At 32.6% G+C, this 22,644-nt stretch overlaps 1 protein-coding gene across 1 annotated transcript in view; it reads left to right on the top strand.

Annotated features, from left to right (window-relative positions):
• Positions 1-22,644, top strand: part of LOC143231155 (nuclear RNA export factor 1-like) — a 70,736-nt gene that overhangs the window by 34,523 nt on the left and 13,569 nt on the right. Inside the window, exons 12-20 of the mRNA XM_076465811.1 lie at positions 219-328; positions 1,229-1,265; positions 3,688-3,756; positions 5,951-6,006; positions 7,822-7,882; positions 12,212-12,249; positions 13,382-13,443; positions 15,940-16,052; positions 16,978-17,020. Of these exons, the coding sequence (XP_076321926.1) occupies positions 219-328; positions 1,229-1,265; positions 3,688-3,756; positions 5,951-6,006; positions 7,822-7,882; positions 12,212-12,249; positions 13,382-13,443; positions 15,940-16,052; positions 16,978-17,020 (589 nt within the window). The remainder of the gene's footprint in view (positions 1-218; positions 329-1,228; positions 1,266-3,687; positions 3,757-5,950; positions 6,007-7,821; positions 7,883-12,211; positions 12,250-13,381; positions 13,444-15,939; positions 16,053-16,977; positions 17,021-22,644) is intronic.

The raw sequence follows: 22,644 nt of genomic DNA on the forward strand, positions 1-22,644 counted from the left end.
TACTTAATATGTTTAATTAACAGTTGTCTTAAAAATAGTTTGTTTTTTTGTAATATTCAAACATAAATCCATCTTAAAAGTAATGGAATCATTATATTTGATAATTTCAAAATGAATTAGTTATATAAGTATAGTTATACACAACAGTTTTTTTTTTGTATTATCCAAGAATTTCATAGTCTTATACAACTAACTACCAGTTATTTTTCTTCTTACAGTTAAGTACCATTGTTGAGCTGAATTTTCTAAAAGGCCTGGAGTTACAAGAAATCTGTTTGGATGGTAATCCACTGTGTGACAAGTTTAAAGACCAGTCTTCTTACATTAGGTAGGGTCGATCTTATTACTGGCTTTCCCCAGATGAGACAGGCACCAGATCTACCTGATGACCAGTCTTTCTTGGGAAGTACACTGCTGCGGAGTGGATGCTGTCTCTTTTCTAAATTTTAGTTTGTTTTATCATAAACTTGAGATTTAAGGGAAATTAATTGCTCTAAGTGAAAAGGGTGAAGTGTTACTTCTCATTGCTGATGAGATGCGTAATTTTTAAGGCTTTTATGGTTTATTTGCTTTTTGTGAAATATGCAGAATTTTTACTTGTTGTAAGGTGTCCATTAGCTTTCATACTAATACCAGGAACAGTACTGCAAATGTATGTGCCAAATTCTAGCTTATACCTAGATTATATTCCTTTCTACACTCAAGTTATTTGAGAGATCTTTATAACTTAAAAAGTACTGTACAATTCCAGGTATTGTTTCTTAATTTTAAAAAAGTCCTAAACATAAATGGAAAACCTAGTTTCTCAATGAGATATGTGTTTAATATAACATATGCACTTGCAAGTATGGTGGTAATCTCTCGGAGCTGCCAAAACTCCCCATTCACTAGTCCATTGATGTGCTTAACAATGAAGTTATTGTTTTACAGCTAGCCATATATGGATTGAAATGTAGCTTATTTTTATTTATTAGAAAATTACAGCTTCAAAATTAAATTATTATGTAACCATTACTGAAAACTGTGTCAGGACCATAGCTGATAAAGTTTAACTTGGAAATAATTTTATTTAGTATTTCATTGCATACTACTCCATTACATACTTGACTTAAATCCTAATGTGATTTAATTTTTTTAAAAACATAATAAAACTGTTATGTGTAATGCTAGGTAGTGTTCCACTTTTACTTGTTTCTTTCTTGTCTAATTTCATGGACTATTGTTTCAGTGCTGTTAGAGAGCGGCTTCCGAAGATTATTAGGCTGGTACGTTTAATACCTTTTGTATTAGAATTAGAATGTTTTTGGAAAAAGTACCTCACTTGTGTCATTAATATTTTGTGAATGTTTAACAGGAAACAAATATTTTGTACTGAGATTTTTGTACACTGTAATACTGTGTTTTGTTACTTTCTTTTTTTGGTGCCAAATATGGTTATGTATTTATACAACATAATCCAAAGTGTTAAACTGAGATAGTTGATAAGTTTGAATTGATTTATTTTCATTAATAATTAAAATAATGTTGTTGTTTTTTTGTTTTTTGTACAATAAATGTGACTGGACATAACTTTTTGTACTATGCTTTGGAAAGCTAAAAACGTTTTTTCTTCATATTATTTCATTGTTTTTGAAAAGAGAATTACATTAGCAGTTTTTATGAAGTAAAAGGTTAAAATATGAGAACAACCAATGAGAATAATGATATGGCAAAATTGAGAAATTAATGAATTGTTTTCCAATAAAATAGGAAAACTACAAGGAAAACAAAATATTGTTTGTTATTCATGTTGAATGTCCAAACATCCCACAGGAAAATTATTATTGGTTTTTAAATTACTTTTTCTGTTTCATTATGAGCAATTTTGCTTTGACAACTAGCTGTAGTTAGTTTTAAATTTGGGGCAATGTTGCCTTCAGGATCCATACTTGCTCCTAATTTTTAAGATAATATTTGGTTCAGTTTCAGTCCTAATTTTGTTTCCGTTGTGAAGCTTGGAAAGTGAACACAAATCTTGTAGATAATGTAATACCACCACTTTGAGGGTCCTAGTTTTCTACTTAAGTACTTTATTGCACTGTTTTGTGTGCATGTGTATACAATTCTATTACTACTTGCACTCTATGTTTTGCACTCTGTAGTACGAGGCTTAGCTTATTTTTTTGGTTCTGTTTGTGTGACATTTGTAATTTTTTTACTGGTTTTAGTGAGATTTAGGCTAATCCTTTTATAACAGGTCAAAGTACATGTTCTGAGTTTTTTCAGAATTACATGAAAATCTAATTAAGCTACTCTATTATCAGTGTATATCATCAGTAACAAAGCCATTAAAACATAGTTTATAATTCAGATTTTATTATATTATGCAAGTTTTAATGATTTAATTTGAAAAGGATATATTTGAGTAAATTATCAAGTTTCATGTGCTATATTGCACAACATTTCTTTAGTAAATTATCAAGTTTCATGTGCTATATTGCACAACATTTCTTTAGTAAATTATCAAGTTTCATGTGCTATATTGCACAACATTTCTTTAGTAAATTATCAAGTTTCATGTGCTATATTGCACAACAGTTTATCAAGTTTCATGTGCTATATTGCACAACATTTCTTTACTTTTACTGCTATCCCATTTTGTATTGTAACTTTATGTGCAATTTCTCTTATACTAAACACGACTCTCGAGCAAATCTGTCAGTTTGTAACAGGAAAACCTCTTGTTTTATGGAGATTTCAGCAATAAAGTACAGCTCACATAAAACAGTTGGACTAGTCATCTCTTTGACTATATTTTCAGACAAGTGTTTAATAAAAATACTTCATTGCAAAATCTGTTTTTTTATGTTTAAAGGAGTGATACTTTTCACTTAAAGTTTGCTAAATTTGGTAATAAGACATTACGTATTTTAAAAGTTATAGTTTGCATACATTCTTGGTAGGTACAAGGTTGTGTAAGATATACAGGCCCATGGTTTAATGGTGGTTATAATATTAGGGTTCTAGTTCATCAGGTTAACTGAATATGTGAAGATGTTGATTTGTATTCCTTTTTAGCTGTTGAATTTTGACATAAGCATTTTTTTAATTTTATACTTGTATGAATAAATAATATGGTGTAAAATTATCCTTTTATTGATGTCTTTCTGTTTTTCCTTTTACACAAGAATTTGCTTAACTTGTTCACACACACATACAGAGATATATTGTATACATCTTGCCTTTCCCTCCCATGAAATTAATTTTAGCAGTGTTTAATAACTCATTGTAAATTACTACTTTTAACTGTTTTATTGAATGAATTTGTTGATTTATGCTAAATTCTCATCTTTCCTTTAAAGAAAGAAAAGATTTGTTGTGTTTTACTGAATATTTGTACATTATATTTAAAAAAAAAAAAAAAATGACCATATTTAGCTATCCAACAATAATTATTTTATTTTGGGGTGATACCTAGTATACACAAATGACTTTAAATTGGTGAATGTTGTATAAGTGTGTATTTCTCCTGCGAGGTGGATATAAAATGTAGTGCTGGAAAATGGGAGAGAGGGAAAGTGTGTGTGTGGGTGGGTAGAAGTGTAAGTAAAGTAGGTGTAGCGACAGGCTGGTAGAAAAACAAAAGCTCTTTTATAACCCTAATGTTTTTGTTACGATTACATTTAATTTTTTTTTTTTTTTTGTAAGGATGGGAAAGACCTTCCACCTCCAATAACATTTGACCTTGATCAGACAGTAGAACTTCCAAAAGTTCACGTAAGTAACACTTTGCATAAACACATACTTTGTTGTTGTTGTTTATATATAAATAATTGTTTGGAAAAAGTGTGTTTGAATATTGATTCACTCTTTTAAAAATATTGTAGCAGTTTATAGTGGAGAGACTGCACAGATATTTCTTGAAAGAAAATTCAGTGCTTTAAAGTTGACAAAACATATTTTATAATCCATGTATGTCAAATAAACACAAACAACTTTCAACCTTTGTCTTAATTAAGGCCAAATGCAAAAGTTAAAAGTTCTAGAAAGGTTGATGAATAAATCTATTTTTGTGAAGGTTACATTGTGTGATTTAATTTGATACAGTAAAATATGAAATATAATATAAATTTGTAGGCCTATCCTAAGTAATTAACAAAGCTATACTTCTATGTTTTTAGAAAAGAGCTACACAGTAGACTATCTGTGCTTTATCCATTGTGGGGATTTGAACCCTAGGATTTTAACATTTTAAACTGCTGATGTACTGGGGGACAAATAATTTATATGACATGAATAAACCTTTGATATTTTCTAACAGTCTTTTTTTCAGTAACTCCCCACTAGTACGTCAGTAAGTCTACGGATTTACAATGCTAAAATCAGGGGTTCATTTCCTCTCGGTGGACTCAGAAGATAACCTGGTGTGACTTAACATAACAAAAACACTTTTTTAAATAAATTTATAATGATGTATTATAAAAGTATTAGAAACACTTTTTCTATAACCAAAATGTGAATGTTCTTTGGATCGTTATTTTTAATGGTCACTTTAAGGTGTCTTGGAATTTTCTTGGATTTGTGTTACAAAGAAATTCATTGTATAAAACATGTTTAATGTTACTTTTGCTCAAATGATTATTTGCAAATGGTAAACTGACATTTGTGAAACTTGTGTGTAATAAGGGATATTTTTAAAATTGGAACACTTTGGTACCAGCACTAGATATACTCTCCTGTATGGTTGAAAGCATACTGTATCTGACTATTTTAAAGTTACACTTTGGAAGTTCATATTTCACACTAGCATACTACCACCTCCACTCTATAGTGGAGTATTGGACTCGTAATCTGAGTGTTGCAGGTTCTAATCCCTGTCACACCAAACATGCTTGCCTTTTCAGCCATAGGGACATTATAATGTGATAGTCAAACCCACTATTCATTGATAAAAGTGTATCCCAATAGTTAACAGTGGGTGGTGATAACTAATTGCCTTCCCTCTAGTCTTTACACTGATAAATTAGGGATAACCAGTGCAGGTAGCCCTTGTATAAGGGATGGCTAGTGCAGATAGTCCTTGTATAGCTTTACATGAAATTAAAAAAAAAAAAAAAAAACCCAAAGCAACTTCACATTTCATAGCCAACAGAAATAAAAGGAATTTGTGAAATCTAATTTGGCCAAGAAAGTGGATGAAAAATGTGCTTGAGGCAGTCAAATTTCAGTAAATTCTTGTGTAAACCAATCAAAGTTGAGATCATTTATGAAATGAATTTGTTGTGTATTAATAGAATAATTGCTAGTAACTGTCACTTGGGTCAGTGACTTCTAATATATAGAAAAGCCTAATTTAATAGGCAGACAATAATTGAACTGTTTTATCTAGATAAATGCATTTTGGCTTTATGACTACTCCTATTTTGAGAAATCAAGAATGACATGATACACACTAGCTTTTATGTAGGTTAGGTGTGCAGTAAACATTGTATTTATTTTATGTAATATATTTCTGTCTCAGATATATGTTTGTGTTAATGAAAATGTAATTCATCTAGTTGTTTGCATTTTACTTGTAGAGTAGAATGAAAACCTAGTAGTCAATACCAAGTTCTGGATTTAGAAACACAAAAAATTAACCATTAAAATAAGTGTGGAGATTAATTTCTTATATGCAACAACATCAAGATCAGGGGTCAGCAATCTCTTTCCACACAGTGGCCAGAGGCCATGTCTGTAAGTGGATGGACACCCACATTAAGTTACAAACTTGAATTCTTTTTTGGGGACTGAGGACCTGATGATTTTGGTTGGAGGTCATGGGTTGCCAGCTCTTCATTTAGATTTTCATGCAATGTTATGAAAAATTGAAAGAATTATATATCTGTATTCCTAAATATGTTTGGTGGTTATATGCTTAAAGCTTAATGTTTATTTTTTGTGGTAATGTCTTTAAATAATTGTTTTACAGGGAAGCTACTTTCCCTCTGATGATGTGAAGCTTCTTATAGTCCAGTTTCTTGAACAGTAAGTTTAGAGATTCAGTACTTTAGACAGTAATTGTTTAATTCATCCAATAAAAGAATAATAGTAATGTGTTTTAACAGTAAGCTTGAAGTATTAACTCGGTGATTTGTCCTGTCAGTTGGCTTAGTATATGATTTTATTTTTTCTGCCGTATTACAAAAAATAAGTAATGATAAAATAAAAATAATTTCTGTTTTTGTTTTGTTTTTGCCACTCATTAAAATAACTCAATATAGTCTCTTTGTTTTGTTATTCAACACTGTATAGTAGTTTCAGCAGTTAGTATGGCATATTTCTCTCTTTCTAGGGTATAAATACAATTCATTTATAAGTAAATACTATAAGATGACAACATTGTACCAGAAAACATGGCTAACACCAGTATGGTCTGGTTTGTTTATTTGCTGTTTGATAAGTATTGAAGTCAAGGAATGACAGGGTAGTGAGGGAAGTCTAGTACTTTTCAACATCATAGTCCTGTCAACAGTAAAAACCAGTGTGACCTGATGTGTTTATGTAGTCAAGTCTAGTACTTATAAACATCATTGTCCTGTCAACAGTAAAAACCAGTATGACCTGATGAGTTTATGAGTTGTTTCATAAGTATTAAGGTTAAGGAATAGGAGGGTAGCAAAACATTGGAGGCCTCTTAAACCTTTAAAACCTTTATTTTTGGCCCAAAATGTTTTGAATAGTATAGATATATTTTCTTTATGAAAATCATTGTCACAAAATATTTGTTACTATTTTACTGATATTATCATAATTATACAACACAGATCAGTATGAACAACTAAACTTAAACAACATGTAGCATTTAAACAAATTAATTTATGTGGTATTGCAATTATATGTACTGGTTAACAGTATGTTTAAAATTAACTTGATTAATGCATCACAATAAAAGTCTGATTATTTAAAGTTAGTTATCAAACAGAGACGCTCTTGCGTGTAGTTCAGTTTTTACTCTGTAGTCTTGTTGTTATCATACTTGGATGTATGCAAGTTCCTCATTGTTAGAAATGCAGGTCAAGGTGCCATATAGAAATGATCGATCAACTTGATGTAATTGATTACATCAAGTAATGTCATTTAAAATGACAGATCAGTTATTGTCATAATTAGTCTACTTCTTAAAATAAGTGTTATAAATTTTAACCATATTTGATTATTCCACTATCCGTCTAGACAAACACATTGTAATTAAGTGTTTGATGTAAGAGTTATTAACTATTAGTTTACCATACATTGGTGATTTAGTTTTTGGTAGAGGATGGTAAATATCAGCTGTGATGTACGGCCGTAACTGTAGTTACAGATTTAGATTTAATATCATTAAAGTTGAAAATAGAACAGGATGGACAAGCTGTTGTAGCATTAACAATTTCTGTTATAATGATGTGATAAAAAGAAGAGAGGCAAGATACCGACATGCCTACTCACGGTTATATTTGAGTAAAGTTTTATAATCTGAAGAATAAATCTGTAGATGTATGACTGAAACTTCCTTTAAACGTAGTGTGAGATTAGATAATATAATCTGAATCATCTTGTGTTTAATCAACAACTCAAACTATCTTTTTCACAGAGTTGTGTAAACTCACTACTGACACCAGGGTTCTCTTTGATCCTGTTTACTGTGGTAGCTAAACTTTATTTTATTTTATGTTTCACACGACTTAAATTTACTTTATGAATCATATAGTGTCACTTATTAATAAGGTTAAAACTCTTAAGTTGGTGATAAGGCTTCTTATTTACCTGTAGGTTAACATGCCTGTGGGTTTTTAATTTCATCACTGTTTCTGTTTTCAGATATTACGTGGTGTATGACTCGGGAGACAGGCAGCAGCTTTTAGAAGCATACCATGATCACGTAAGTACACCATTTCTATTCAGGTAAGTCATACTGGAAAGAAAATTTGAGTTGGTAAATTTCTTGGACTTTTATTTGTTTAATAATTTGTGATGTGAAACCAGCAGTAATTTTCAAGAGGTTGCTTTCATTTGCTACATATTTCTGATGGTGACTAAACATTTTTTATACTTTTTAAAGTTACTAAAGATAAAAAAAACATTTACTGATTGTAATCTAGTCTGTAGTTCTTTCAAGATTTGGTAATGAAATAAGTAACTGTGTAAGTACTAATAATTAAGTTTCATTTTGTTTTATAAAGTAGTGAGTTGTTCATTCTGGTTGAATGCACTTATTTGTCCTACAAATGATTTGAATCTCTGTATTTTTAAATGAAAGGTGTCTCAAAAATACAAAAAATAGTGTGTTATAAGGCTTTTCATCAACATGAGCTCATTATTATATATTCTTTTGTTTACTTTTTGGTCTTCTAATCAACTATCTTTTGATTTTTATTCTACCACATATGATGCAGTTTATTGATATATTTTTCATGCTTTTAGGCTTATAGAACAATTTTTCTTGCTTAAAGATATAATACACACTTTGTTGATTTCAGTTGTAAAAACAGTTTTTCCACAAAAAGAGTACAGACCTTAATTTAAATTTATCTCCTTCCCCAATTGCTTTTAAGGTTCCCTCTAGGTGGATTCCTGTATGTGGTGCGTGGACCTTCCAGAAGATGTTGTGTACTTTCAGTTTACCTCCTCTGAGATCTGGACGTCCACCCACGTTTTTTGTGCGTGGTGACTCGTGACAATTTTAGCCTTGAATTCTTATAGACAGGCAATCTTATGGTGGGCCCCCAGGGTCAATCGGATGTTCCCTTTGGGCTAATGTCAACTAAGTACCAGTGTTGGACACTCCCAACAGGTGTTGTGGACATTGTGTCTGATGCTGGTGTTTAGGTATGGTGCTCACAAAACCCTGGCATTACTGCAGTGTTATTCTTTGGCATTGTATTGTGTCCCCTCGTAGGGCTCCATGATTGGTGGAGTCAGTGGGCACTGAAATGTGTTATATTTATTATGGATATTCAAATCCATGAAAAAATAATAATAAAACCACAAAAAAACAACAGATTATTGGAAATCAGCCATGCATGGATGGCTCTGTTCAATAGTCACCATAACAGTCAGTCTCAACACCTTGATTTCTTGTTCTATGTTCATTATTTGAGAAATCCTTAGAGCAGATATCTCCCTTTTTAGATTAGGGATTAGAGAAGCTTGCTGGCTCCTTCAAGTCAGTAAGGAAGCTGGGATCTGAAGATATTTTGGTGGACACATCAACATGATAACACACCAAACTCTTTAATTCAAAGACCATTGGGGATATGCCCATTGATGTCACTTCCCATGCAACTTTGAATTCCTCAAGAGGAGTTACTGTTGAGAGGGATTTAAAGAACATTTCTGAGTTGGAGATCCTCACTGGTTTCTCCAGCCAAGGTATTTCTGAGGTACACTGTATCTTAACTTGTGAGGACAGAATAATGTTGCTCACAAATGTACTTATTTTGATGTTTAAATTGCCCTGTCCACGTACCACTATCAAGGCAGGATACATAAACTTTAAGGTACGACTTTATCCTGCCATTGTCTGTAAGCCATTGATAGATGACAACGTGGCATCAGTGACTGACTGTATTGACCAGGCAGTTGCTTAATCTGTTCCTAAAACCTCAACATGTTTTCCACAATATCCTCTGTGGTGGAATCTTGCCTGCCAAATGGCACAGAAGGCTAAAAATGTATCCTACATTTTCAAACTGTATTGATTTTCAGCGGGCCCATGCTCAGCAGGTAAAACGTCAAAGCCAGGATGAATCTTGGATTAAGTGCACAACCAGTATTTCATCTACTATCAGTACTAAAATCATATTGGACAAGATTTGGATGGTCAGTAGGCAGTATACTTCCCCTGCCTTTTTGATCTTGCTCTCCCATGACCAGGAAGGTGCTGATACCCAATACTCTCAGTGAACGCTTTTCTCATGCATCTAGCACTTCTGTTTCATCCCTCACCTTCTTAGTCATCAATTCTTGGGAAGAGCAGTTGCCTCTTACCTTTCAGCTGATCATATCCATGACTATAATCATCCCTTTACACTTTTGGAATTCAAACTTTTTCTTTATCAGTCTGGCAGTACATTGGTTATACCTGATGATATTGACTGAGATGCCACACCATCTTTCTACTGCCTCACTTGTTCTTCTGGTTGTTTTTAACCAGATCTGGCAGGAGAATGCTTTTCTTGATGCATGGCCCTGGGCTTGTCCTTCCTTTTTCTAAGTTTGTTAAGGATTCCAAGATTCCTTCAAACTATCATCCAGTTGCTTTGATGAGCTGTGTTTGTTTAATTTGAGGAACCAGATAAGATAAGTATTAACCATCCTCTCTGAGATCTTACAACCTTCTTTTGCCCACTCATTGTGGGTTTCGACAACAGTACTGCACCATGGACCACCTGATTTGACTTGAAATGTCGATCAGAGAAGCCTTTCTCAAGTGACATTTTGTTTCTGTATTCTTTGACTTTAAGAAGGCTTATTATACTATGTAGAGGTGCAGCATTTTGCAAGACCTCCACTCATTTGGGTTGCATGGTCATTTATCCACATTTATTTAAAAAAATTTTAATGTACCAGTGATTCCAAGACTGTGTGGGTTTGCTTTCCCATTCTTTCTCACAGGAATTTGTAATCCTTTAGGGCTGTGTCTTGAGTGTCACATTTTCAAGTGCAAATGGGGCCCCCCACTAGTACAGCGGTATGTCTACGGATTTACAATGCTAAAATCAGGGGTTTGATTCCCCTCAGTGGGCTTAGCAGATAGCTCGATGTGGCTTTGCAATAAGAAAACACAAACTCAGTGAAATTAGGTTCTATATCAACAACTACTACATCTCGTTTCAGTTGTTGAGGTTTATTGAGCAGCAACTTCAAACTACCCTCAATCGTTTATTGTAGTGGATCACAACAAATGGTTTTGCTTTTCCTTTTTCTAAAACTGTTTGCATGCACTTTTACCACCAAGGGGGTATTCACTTGAATCCCAAGCTTTGTTTTAGTGGTGACGTTTCTCCTGTGGTGCCTGAGGCAATGTTCTTGAGGTGTCAAGTGTGTAAGGGCACTGAACATCCTTCACGGCCTCTCTTCTGCCTCTTGGGGAGCAAATTGATGTTCTATGTTGAAGATCTATTGTGCCTTCATTCAATCAAAACTGGACTATGGGTCTCTTATCTGTAGTTCTGCCAGGACCTTGGTCTTGAAGATGTGGGATTCTGTTCACCATTTATGGCTTCTGCTCTGCACAGGGGTTTTCCTCACTTCTCCAGTTCAGAGTTTTTACACTGAGGCTTGCAAACCTCCACTACACTTCCACTGTTTGCAACTATTTTTACTGTGTACTTCAAAACTTTGATTCTTACCACAGCAACTCACTTGGGGTTGTGTCATCCTTCCTCAGTGTACTCTTTTTTTCTTTTCTTTTTCAGAATAGATGGTCTGCCATTGTTCTTTTGCCTTTCATACACAGGCACAGATGGCTAAATTTGGTCAGTCCTTGGATGATGCTGTTGTCTCCTCTGGTCAGCTTATTCCACAATGGCTAATTACCATCCCCACCTGTAATCTTTATTTGAGTCATCTGTGGAAAATTGACACTCCCAATTGCAAGTACCATTATCCATTTGCCAAACATCTTTCGAATCATCCTTCCATTTCCATTTATACAAATGGTTCGAAATCTGGTGACTCTGAGAGCTCTGTCATGGTTTGTTGTTATTCAGTGGTAGCACACAGGATCCCCTCTACAATTTATGTGTTCACTGCTGAATTATGTGCCATTTCTCTTACCTTGCAGTACACCAATTATACTATATTTTTATACTGCCTTGCTTAGTTCTCTACTAGCTCTGGAATCACTTCATATTAGTTCTTACCCTATTCTCATTGATATTCAAAACATTTCTCTTTATATTCCATTTCTGTCCAGTTTTTCTGGATACCAAGCTATGTTGGTATTTGCTGGAACTAGCTCTCTCACACTGCAGCTGTGTTTATCTGTTCTGGTGCTATCACTGCTGTGCCTGTCCCATATGGTCCTGTATTCAAGGCTCGGCTTCTGATAGATACTCATTTGATATTCAGTGTATGAGCATGTTTGTCAAGGATGTCGGAGGTTTAGGATATAGAATCTCATAAGTTAGTCTATGTAAATTCTTTGTTTTCCACAGCTGTAATTTCGGTAGACGACATAATAAAAGGTGTTTTTTTTTCTCTCTAGGCCATGTTTTCCCTTTTCGTGTCAAAGCCGTCTTCTAGGTAAGTTGTTATGTATTAAAGATTGGAAATTGGTTCATTGTCATATCAAAACTACTTGGTATTGGGTAGAATTTCCTCATGGATTATTTAGAAGCTCATACATAAATTTCCTTGATTAAAAGTAACTACAGGATTTGAGGTTTTCATATACAAAGTTTAGCTAATTGGTTTAATTTTTTTACAAATATTTTAGCCTCAAAACTTTTTTTTCTGTCTGTGTGCTTTCTTATTAAATGTTATATGACATAAAGCTCTTACTGATGAAGTTGTCACAGGCATGGGAACCTTCTAAACATAATGAAATTTGCACTTTTGTTTTTATTTAACTTTGTCATTCTTGAGATTGATGACAAATCCAAAAGACAAATGGTTGTGGTGTTTGTTCTTCTAGTGACCTCTTTTCAAGTTAACAGTAAAACCATCTTGACTGCACTGATCATTTGTTTACTTCTCCATTAACTCTTTAATCTGATTAAATTAATGATAAGAGTAAAATAAATGGTCATAAACTAGGTCATTCTTAAAACAGCTAAAAATTATGTGCTGTTCATGCTTAAATAATCTGATTATAAGATGAACATGCCAGGGAAGACCTTACATATGACATGTAAAACATTCATAGCACACTGTTCTGAAGAGGGTTTTGATTTAGAAGAGCATTCCAAAAGTTTGAAGTATTGAAATAATAATATTTACCCTACTGGTAGGAGTAATGGTTTCAAACTCCACATCTATTCTGTTGTTTTTCAGTTTTCATGTTTTTTTTACATTTAAAAAGGAAGTATTAAAGTTAGATTTCCAATATCAGTGATGTTGAGAAAACCCACTTGTAGAGAAATATATATGCAAAAACAGCTCATTTGGGTTGAAAACAAAAATTTTCTCAACCCAAATGAGCCGTTTATACATGTATATTTCCAATATCAGTTGTTGATGGGGTGTTTTTCAAGTTAGCTTGAATTTCTGTTTGTTATTAAAAGTTGTTAGTGCTTATTAAAATGTACAAAGCTTCAGTTTATGTTTCAAAATGACTGCTCTTATTGTGTTAAGGTGAAATGTGTCACTTTTATGAGAATAAATGTGTGTTTTATTGTATAAAAACTATTAATGATATAACTGTGTACTCTTACAGGGAAGCAGGACCAGATGAGTACATTCACGAGAGTCGAAACCTTCTTAGAATAAGGGACCCGAGTAAGTAATAGTTTTATGATTCACTAAGAGACTTGGAAACGTGATGAAAGCTGTTTTTATTTGGTGTTTAATAACAAGAATGGAGTTAACCTTCTTGTCACAGGTATCCTTTGACATGCATGACATGCTTTAGTGTCTTAAATTCAAAATTTAAAACACTGCTTTTTATTTAAGAAACTAAGAGACTTGGAAACGTGATGAAAGCTGTTTTTATTTGGTGTTTAATAACAAGAATGGAGTTAATCTTCTTGTCACAGGTATCCTTTGACATGCATGACATGCTTTAGTGTCTTAAATTCAAAATTTAAAACACTGCTTTTTATTTAAGAAACTAAGAGACTTGGAAACGTGATGAAAGCTGTTTTTATTTGGTGTTTAATAACAAGAATGGAGTTAACCTTCTTGTCACAGGTATCCTTTGACATGCATGACATGCTTTAGTGTCTTAAATTCAAAATTTAAAACACTGCTTTTTATTTAAGAAACTAAGAGACTTAGAAATGTGATGAAAGCTGTTTTTATTTGATGTTTAATAACAAGAATGGAGTTAACCTTCTTGTCACAGGTATCCTTTAACATGCATGACATGCTTTAGTGTCTTAAATTCAAAATTTAAAACACTGCTTTTTATTTATTTTATACCAATTAGTATAACATAAAACCTTAGGTAATGATCCATATTTTAGTGCTATATAAGTTTTAAGTTCTGAATTCTATAATGTAATATTTAAAAACATTCTGAATTTCCACCTGTGTGACAGACATTTTCTTAAGGTAACTTCTTATGCACCACTCCATGAAAAAGTATGAAATTGAATGTGTATTATTTACTATAAAATTGTCATTGTCTAGAAAAACCATAATTTTTATGGCCTCCCATTTTGTTTGGTTACAAAGCTTTTGAATAGAAAATCAGACCCCTTCTTTCACATCCTCTGTCAGGATTTCTTAACAGTTCTCTCTTACTTTTAATTGTATATTATTTGTAACCAAAAGAAAGTCAGAGTTTTCATTTATCAAATGATATATTGCATAATGTGTTCTGAATAGGTAAATGCCAGTTTTGCTCAGAGTACAAGTTTTGTTCCCATGGGGAAAGTTAATGATTAGCTTGGATGGATTTGTAATGGCTCTTGTTACGTAGTTAGAAAGCCAGAAAAATTTTGAGAGTTAGGGGAAATTGTCTACTTTTTGCATGTTATTATTCTGTGTTTTTTGGTGCATTATTTAATTAAATAAAAAATTATTTAGTACATTACTACCATTAGTAAAAAAAAAGTAGAATTAATTGTCCTCAAAGTCAACAACAAGAAAAAGACGTTTGGGAAAGTAGTTTTTGTTTTTCATGTTTATTCTTTATTTAGTAATATAAAAGTAACTAAAGTGTAAACATAGGGATATTTTTAGGTTAATTAAGATTACATTAAGGAAAACAGATAATAAAAATGTCCTGTGAGGCACATACACAAGCAGCTTATAGTAACTTATGGGTAATGTAATTAGCTAGTGTTCTTTGAGTGATTTACAACTTATAATGGCACGGACTGTAATTACAGTTCACAGGAAATTAAAATGATAAAATTTAAGTATAAATAGATGTATAATGTTATGAGCTTAAAGCTGATAAAAGACTGTAGTTTAATATTACAATTTTAAATGATTTTGGAAAGAAAAAGGATAATTAATTGAGATCTGTACCTTTTTTCTTGTGGTTACAAAATCTGTCAAATTACTAATATCTGTATAAAGGTAGGGTAGAGAAAATAAAAGACAAAATATAAAGTTTTACTCAGGAAGAAAACCATTTCAAATGTTTTTCGGTGGTTTTAGAGATCACAAAAATTTTTGAGATGATGAAAGGTATCTTTAATCTTAACACGAGAATTAATTTGCACATGAACTATTTAAAACAAATACTCTATGTTCATGAATAGGTCTTTATTTTAGTTTATTAAAAATACTTCTCTAAAAATATGATTTTTATATGTGATAGACTTGTAATGTTTACTGAAAGACTGCCAGATTTTGTGAAGATATATACAATTTATTGAAAGTTAAAAGTATTAATTTTATAAACACTTTAAAAAAGAGTACAAGAAGTCATGTGGTCAGTCATATTGACCGAGCTCGTGTTGGGGGCTAAATCAACTGTTTAGAAGGATTAATGTGCAGTCTGTTTTGATTTTGAAGTCCACAGTTTTATTGCTCTATAGAAACTTTTTTTTTAGACTTTGTGTTGGATTAATTTAGTTTCTGTGATTACCTTGAGAATTATTTGCTATAAAATAGTCAGTAACATCTATTGAGCTTATTCATCTGTAACATGTATTCTAGCAAAACTTTTTTGATAGACTTTTTATGCTTGTTTGCTATTCAGTGCATCCAAATCAAATAAGAGCAAAGTTGTGTAAAGTAGTAATTATTCTTATGTTTTACTAATTGAATTGGTATGAGGTAGACAGAAAAGTAAAATAATCTTTAAATTATATTTTCTAGATTTCCGAAATAAACTCTTGAAATGTGGCGTTATTGTTGTGTCAGCTCTGTCCGAGCTCCCTGCGTCCCAGCATGAGCCTAGCTCATTTACTGTAGATGTTGGGTTTGTTTCGGTAAGTTTTCTCAATGGCAAAAACATCGTAAATGATATGTAAATTGTGCATGGTATAGATAAGTTTAAAATGAGGTAATCCTCAATAAACTATTTATTACTCATCAGGTTCTCTATCAATATGTAAATTGTGCATGGTATAGATAAGTTTAAAATGAGGTAATCCTCAATAAACTATTTATTACTCATCAGGTTCTCTATCAATATGTAAATTGTGCATGGTATAGATAAGTTTAAAATGAGGTAATCCTCAATAAACTCTTTATTACTCATCAGGTTCTCTATCAATATGTAAATTGTGCATGGTATAGATAAGTTTAAAATGAGGTAATCCTCAATAAACTATTTATTACTCATCAGGTTCTCTACCAACCTACCCTCAAATTGAAATTCTTTTAATCAGGATTAGAATAAATTAATCTATGAAATCTTTGGTGTGGGTTAAATGCATCTGTTAAAAGGGTTTGACCTCCTGAGTCCAAAACTTGAATTAAATCTCAAATTAGTCAAGAGATGACGGAGCTACGACTTAAAGGTTTGTACTTGACATATGGCTTACAAAATAATTTCAGGTAGATCAGTGTTTTTGAAAACGTACAATTATTTAATAAGTCCTAAAAATAGTGAAAACCAAATATGTTGTGATACATGCAATTTCTTTTACTTCAATGTACTGTATTCACTTTTACCATGTACCAGTTTTACATTATTGTACATATTTTATTTTAGCCATAAATTATGTAACCTTTAAAAGTCGGAATGTCCAAAGTAAACTATATAGTTTTGTCAACTCTTAAAAAATCTCTGGCTTGCTGCATTAGTTTTCACATCCTTTTAAGATAAGACTTTTTAAAAACCAGTTTGTTTTTCTAGGGTAACAGTTTTGTATATTTTGCTCTTAAACTTTTGTTGATGGTTTCTTGCAGCCTACACTGATGAATTTTACAGTGAGTGGAGTCTTTAGAGGAGGTAAGAGTTAGTGAATCATAAGATTTTTTTTTACAGGGTGTTCGGAAAGTCACTGTGCACTTATATATTTATTAACAGACATGTTTCAATATAGAATACAGGAGGTAAATAAGAATGACAATTATAAACAGTGTTGAAAGTGACTCCCGTTGGCATCAATACAGGCCTGGACCCTTCTTATTTTGTTTCTAAACACCACTATCAGTTGCTGACTTGAAATAGACTGAATAAAATATAATTACAAAACTGCCCAGTGACTTTCCGAACACCCTGTAGTACAGCAAGTATATTTACTTGTTTAACACTTTTCCAATAAACTGCTGTTATGTTGCCATTCAATCAAAAGCTTGTTATCTACATTATAAATATAGTACAAAAAATGTTATAACTCTTTCCTTCCCATGATACAGTATTTCGCCAGGTTTATATTTTTTATGAACAAACATTAATAGCATCTGTCACCAGGTCTGAAATGCAGCCATTTCAAGTACTTCATACAATATCCATGACAATTTTCGAAAAATAAATTTGAGTTATTTTTTTGGTCAACTTATGGTTTATCTTTCAATATCCACTACATAACAATGCTGGTTACTGTGCCTTTATGTATACATTTTATTTTTCATAAACATAGCACATAAGACCTGATAACTTAAACAATAGATCATAGTGTTGAAAGAAATAGTTTAGCAGAAGTCTGAAGGTCTTAAACTAATATAAATAGATAGTATTTATCGTATTCTGTTTTATCTGTGAAAATTATGGACGACATATAATAATAACCTAATATGTTCAAAAAGGTGTAACATCACTTACTTTTGACCAATGGCAAAGTGTGATTCCTAGCATTCATTGATGGGTTGGCTTCGGACTCAAGTTTTGAAACTAATATTGGATGTAAATATTAACTTCCAAGACAGTCATATCAGTAAAATAAATAAATGCACAAACAAACTCAGTAAATTGAAATATATTCTCTTTCAGTGTCTTACAAATAACAATACTGTAGGTAAAGGATAGCAGGAAGTCCCATATCATCCACACATGTCAAATTAACTTGAGGTATAATAACTTTGTGTATCTGTGTAAGTGAGGAAAAACTATAGTTACTAGACTGAGAGAGAAAGTGATACAAAGTTTCAGGTGAACATGGCAACACTTACAAAATTCACTGTTTTTGAACTATTTTAGCTAAAAATAACTTCCAGATTTCTTGAATATCTACACGTTTGTGGCTTTTTGTATTTTGACAAATTTTTTGTGTTCAGGCAGGAAATTTAATGATTTCCACCATCTAAATTAATAATTGAAAAAATTAGGGTTAGAATATTGGGTTTAATTTTGTTGTTCAATTTTATTCAAAACAAATATTGATAAACTTGTATCAAAAGAAAATGTTTAGTCTCAACCTTTCTTTTATAATTTAATTTTTGAGGAAATGTGTGGGAATACATAATATTTCAAATGTGATACCACCATTTTCTCCTGCTAGTGTCCAGACTGCTAAGTCTTAAAGCAGTTTAGACCCATATTGTTTATTGGTCAGTCTAAAAGATGTAGTCATTAAACAAAGAATGTTTTATAAATTGTGCATTCTACACATAGCAATCACATTATAAGTTAGTTGTACATTTATGATTTAGCACATTAAATGTTTTTGCTTATTTCAGGTATGTAAAACCTGGACTTTTAAAATGTTTCTAAAAAAAAGTTGATAAATTTTACTCAAAAAATGTTTTTAACCATTAAATACACTGTACAACAAAGTTTTTGCTTCTTGAACACTGTTGGGTGTTCCTTATAGTTTTTTGACTGCCGATCATGAAAAATCACATTCAAATTTGACCATCACGTACCGTTTCATCGAAATCTTCAGTTTCACCAGGACATTGCTGCAATGGAAAAACGATATCAGGGCAACTGGAATCCGTCAATGCTTGCTGACTGCTGTTGGACACTGCAACGTGATGCGCCGGGCATTGAATACAAATGAAAATCAGGAGCAAAATACTTTTAATTATGTTGAACTTAATAGTGTATTAGAAACATAAACGCAATTAAATAGGTTATTGCTGGTAAACAGTTAACTGTCTATTTCTCAGAGTTCCCACGTGATGAAGCAAAACCAAAACTATATTTGTGCATACCCACCAGGTACCTGTCACTTGTTTGTTTGTTTGTTTTGGAATTTCGCACAAAGCTACTCGAGGGCTATCTGTGCCAGCCGTCCCTAATTTAGCAGTGTAAGACTAGAGGGAAGGCAGCTAGTCATCACCACCCACCGCCAACTCTTGGGCTACTCTTTTACCAACGCCGGTACCTGTCACAATCAGCAAAAACTTTTCAGGAAGCAAAACTTTTCAAAAACATTGTTGTGCAGTGATATTTTTATCAATTCTTATTTTTGAATATTTACATTTTAGTTTATTAAAATTAAGTGTATAGTTGTACACAAGTGTTCTTTTGCTTGACAGACGTGCCAAACTGTTCTAGTAAGTGCTGTATTGCACTGGTTCTTAAGTGTGGTTTGTGTCCCACTGCTTCAGGAGCTGGTCCCAAATGCAAATCACATCAAAATCAGCATTCTTTTGTGTATGTGTGTTATCAAACAATAGTGGGTGAGATAGTACTTGTCTGTGAATGAAAACATTTGAGAACCACTGCTATGTTGATATGAGATAGTACTTGTCTGTGAATGAAAACATTTGAGAACCACTGCTTTGTTGATATGAGATAGTACTTGTCTGTGAATGAAAACATTTGAGAACCACTGCTTTGTTGATATGAGATAGTACTTGTCTGTGAATGAAAACATTTGAGAACCACTGCTATGTTGATATGAGATAGTACTTGTCTGTGAATGAAAACATTTGAGAACCACTGCTTTGTTGATATGAGATAGTACTTGTCTGTGAATGAAAACATTTGAGAACCACTGCTATGTTGATATGAGATAGTACTTGTCTGTGAATGAAAACATTTGAGAACCACTGCTATGTTGATATGAGATAGTACTTGTCTGTGAATGAAAACATTTGAGAACCACTGCTTTGTTGATATGAGATAGTACTTGTCTGTGAATGAAAACATTTGAGAACCACTGCTTTGTTGATATGAGATAGTACTTGTCTGTGAATGAAAACATTTGAGAACCACTGCTATGTTGATATGAGATAGTACTTGTCTGTGAATGAAAACATTGGAGAACCACTGCTATGTTGATATGAGATAGTACTTGTCTGTGAATGAAAACATTGGAGAACCACTGCTATGTTGATAGGAGATAGTACTTGTCTGTGAATGAAAACATTTGAGAACCACTGCTTTGTTGATATGAGATAGTACTTGTCTGCGAATGAAAACATTTGAGAACCACTGCTATGTTGATATGAGATAGTACTTGTCTGTGAATGAAAACATTTGAGAACCACTGCTATGTTGATATGAGATAGTACTTGTCTGTGAATGAAAACATTTGAGAACCACTGCTATGTTGATATGAGATAGTACTTGTCTGTGAATGAAAACATTTGAGAACCACTGCTATGTTGATATGAGATAGTACTTGTCTGTGAATGAAAACATTTGAGAACCACTGCTATGTTGATATGAGATAGTACTTGTCTGTGAATGAAAACATTTGAGAACCACTGCTTTGTTGATATGAGATAGTACTTGTCTGTGAATGAAAACATTTGAGAACCACTGCTTTGTTGATATGAGATAGTACTTGTCTGTGAATGAAAACATTTGAGAACCACTGCTATGTTGATATGAGATAGTACTTGTCTGTGAATGAAAACATTTGAGAACCACTGCTATGTTGATATGAGATAGTACTTGTCTGTGAATGAAAACATTTGAGAACCACTGCTATGTTGATATGAGATAGTACTTGTCTGTGAATGAAAACATTTGAGAACCACTGCTTTGTTGATATGAGATAGTACTTGTCTGTGAATGAAAACATTTGAGAACCACTGCTTTGTTGATATGAGATAGTACTTGTCTGTGAATGAAAACATTTGAGAACCACTGCTATGTTGATATGAGATAGTACTTGTCTGTGAATGAAAACATTTGAGAACCACTGCTTTGTTGATATGAGATAGTACTTGTCTGTGAATGAAAACATTTGAGAACCACTGCTATGTTGATATGAGATAGTACTTGTCTGTGAATGAAAACATTTGAGAACCACTGCTATGTTGATATGAGATAGTACTTGTCTGTGAATGAAAACATTTGAGAACCACTGCTTTGTTGATATGAGATAGTACTTGTCTGTGAATGAAAACATTTGAGAACCACTGCTTTGTTGATATGAGATAGTACTTGTCTGTGAATGAAAACATTTGAGAACCACTGCTATGTTGATATGAGATAGTACTTGTCTGTGAATGAAAACATTTGAGAACCACTGCTATGTTGATATGAGATAGTACTTGTCTGTGAATGAAAACATTGGAGAACCACTGCTATGTTGATATGAGATAGTACTTGTCTGTGAATGAAAACATTGGAGAACCACTGCTATGTTGATAGAGATAGTACTTGTCTGTGAATGAAAACATTTGAGAACCACTGCTTTGTTGATATGAGATAGTACTTGTCTCAAGAATGAAAACATTTGAGAACCACTGCTATGTTGATATGAGATAGTACTTGTCTGTGAATGAAAACATTTGAGAACCACTGCTATGTTGATATGAGATAGTACTTGTCTGTGAATGAAAACATTTGAGAACCACTGCTATGTTGATATGAGATAGTACTTGTCTGTGAATGAAAACATTTGAGAACCACTGCTATGTTGATATGAGATAGTACTTGTCTGTGAATGAAAACATTTGAGAACCACTGCTATGTTGATATGAGATAGTACTTGTCTGTGAATGAAAACATTTGAGAACCACTGCTTTGTTGATATGAGATAGTACTTGTCTGTGAATGAAAACATTTGAGAACCACTGCTATGTTGATATGAGATAGTACTTGTCTGTGAATGAAAACATTTGAGAACCACTGCTTTGTTGATATGAGATAGTACTTGTCTGTGAATGAAAACATTTGAGAACCACTGCTTTGTTGATATGAGATAGTACTTGTCTGTGAATGAAAACATTTGAGAACCACTGCTATGTTGATATGAGATAGTACTTGTCTGTGAATGAAAACATTGGAGAACCACTGCTATGTTGATATGAGATAGTACTTGTCTGTGAATGAAAACATTGGAGAACCACTGCTATGTTGATAGGAGATAGTACTTGTCTGTGAATGAAAACATTTGAGAACCACTGCTTTGTTGATATGAGATAGTACTTGTCTGTGAATGAAAACATTTGAGAACCACTGCTATGTTGATATGAGATAGTACTTGTCTGTGAATGAAAACATTTGAGAACCACTGCTATGTTGATATGAGATAGTACTTGTCTGTGAATGAAAACATTTGAGAACCACTGCTATGTTGATATGAGATAGTACTTGTCTGTGAATGAAAACATTTGAGAACCACTGCTATGTTGATATGAGATAGTACTTGTCTGTGAATGAAAACATTTGAGAACCACTGCTATGTTGATATGAGATAGTACTTGTCTGTGAATGAAAACATTTGA

This window comes from Tachypleus tridentatus, chromosome 10, assembly GCF_004210375.1.
Source record: "Tachypleus tridentatus isolate NWPU-2018 chromosome 10, ASM421037v1, whole genome shotgun sequence".
NCBI classification, from domain to species: Eukaryota; Metazoa; Arthropoda; class Merostomata; order Xiphosura; family Limulidae; genus Tachypleus; species Tachypleus tridentatus.